The sequence below is a fragment of the Habropoda laboriosa genome, unplaced genomic scaffold (assembly GCF_001263275.1).
Source record: "Habropoda laboriosa isolate 0110345459 unplaced genomic scaffold, ASM126327v1 scaffold226, whole genome shotgun sequence".
Lineage (NCBI taxonomy): Eukaryota > Metazoa > Arthropoda > Insecta > Hymenoptera > Apidae > Habropoda > Habropoda laboriosa.
The window spans coordinates 91,165-93,076 of record NW_017100326.1 but is presented as its reverse complement, the minus strand read 5'-3'; the positions used below and the strand labels follow the sequence as shown (position 1 = coordinate 93,076).

The 1,912-nt window shown below is 41.5% G+C and overlaps 1 protein-coding gene across 1 annotated transcript; it reads left to right on the top strand.

Annotated features, from left to right (window-relative positions):
* Positions 1 to 442: 442 nt before the first annotated feature.
* Positions 443 to 1,105, top strand: LOC108574407. Its single transcript, XM_017936991.1, has one exon. The coding sequence runs from the start codon at positions 443 to 445 to the stop codon at positions 1,103 to 1,105; it is 663 nt and encodes a 220-aa protein (XP_017792480.1).
* Positions 1,106 to 1,912: the final 807 nt, after the last annotated feature.

Here is a 1,912-nt window from a genome sequence, read left to right as displayed (position 1 = left end):
TATTACATGGCATTATTGGATCGATTGAGTGCAGAAATCAAGAAAAAACGGCCCCACATGCAAAAGAAAAAAGTGCTGTTTCACCAGGACAATGCCCCGTGTCACAAGTCGATGAAAACAATGGTTAAATTGGATGAATTACGCTTTGAATTGCTTCCCCACCCACCGTACTCTCCAGATTTGGCCCCCAGCGACTACTGGCTTTTTGCAGACATGGAAAAGATTCTCCAGGGAAAGAAATTTGGCTCAAATGAAGAAGCGATTGCCGAAACTGAGGCTTATTTTGAGAGCAAAGATAAATCGTTTTACATAAAGGGCATCGAAAAGTTAGAGGAGCGTTGGAATGAATGTATCACTCTTGAAGGAGAGTATGTTGATGAATAAAGTGGAATTTCTAAAAAAAAAATTGTTTTTCTTAGTTAGACCGGAGACTTATTGAGTGATGATTATATGGCGATCTTGGTACGATGTGACCATAAGCGAATTCTGGGCATTTATTGCAGTAATCATATATATGGGGACGATGCCGTTGGCAAACTTACAGGAATATTGGTCCAGAAATAATGTTAGCTACATTCCATTTTACTCTGACACATTCACCAGAGACCGATTTAGTCAAATTTTCTGGAGACTTCATCTGAAGACAATACCCTCACAAAATACAAACCCAAGAGTCCGTTTGCAGTTAGTGTGTTGCTTCCTCGATTATATAAATGCAAGATTCTTGAATTATTTTGTACCCGGAGAGCAGATTTGTGTGGATAAGTCGATTGTCAAATTCAAAGGTCGAATTTCATTCATTACATACAATCCGATGAAACCTACAAAATGGGGTATTCGGGTTTATACGCTGGCAGATTCCAATACCGGCTTCATTTGCGGCATTCTACCATATTATGGATCTCTAACAGCAGAGACTTTGATAAGACTTGACCTGCCGGTTTCAACCAGAATTCCGCTGCACCAGTATAAAATGCTGCTGGATAAAATTCCCGGTGCTCAGGAACATCACATGTTCACGGACCAATACTATACTAGGTATATATTGGCGGAAGAATTATACAAACAAAAGTGCCACTTGACTGGGACAATCATGACAATGTGACGTCGGCTACACCCACGACTGAATTAGCGATAAGACATATTGCGACGTCGAGTATACCGACGATTGAATTAGCGATAAGACATATATAATAATTAGTCATAAGCACACTCCGACTCCACTCCAAAACATAACCGAACATTCCAATCCTATCTCCCATAAACATCCGTCCGAACCAACTCCTTATCTTCCCATAAACATCCTTGGCCCAAACCAAATTCCACTCCTATCTTATCTCCAGCCTAAACAAAACCACATCAATAACATTCACACGCCACCCTTTATTCCCTCGATTCCCGCACCTATAAAACAATAGTATAAAAGAAGCGACAACCGATCAAAGATTCAGTCTGTAGTCTGTAGACTGCAATCCGCAGTCGCAGTCTGTAGTACACAGTCACAAGGCGAGAGACCCAGAGTCTCCGTCTCCGTCAAGTAGAATCCATCCGAGGACCTACTCTGGCCATCGCGTTCCGAAATCGTTCCATTCCCGAGTTTTACTATATCTAGCGTTAATTAATCTAAGTTCCATATATCTGTAATCATTCTTACGTTAATACATATATCTCGTATATCTACTTCCAGTATATTTAATTCAATATCCAATTCATAACTCTAGTGCATTACGACACTCTTCTTACAATAAGTTGCGGCGGTGCTGCCTTAGCTGCACGGCGACCATTGTTAAGAGAGCATCGAGAGTAAGATCTTAGACGGAGGCGCTGACTTAGCTGCGCGGTCTAAGTTATTACGCGACAAGCACATCAGAGTTAATGTCGCGTACGCGACGCGCCGGTTTCAAGTACCAAC

Excerpts from the sequence above, each read along its gene's own strand:
- LOC108574407 (XM_017936991.1), top strand. The coding sequence starts at position 443 with ATGATTATATGGCGATCTTGGTACGATGTGACCATAAGCGAATTCTGG.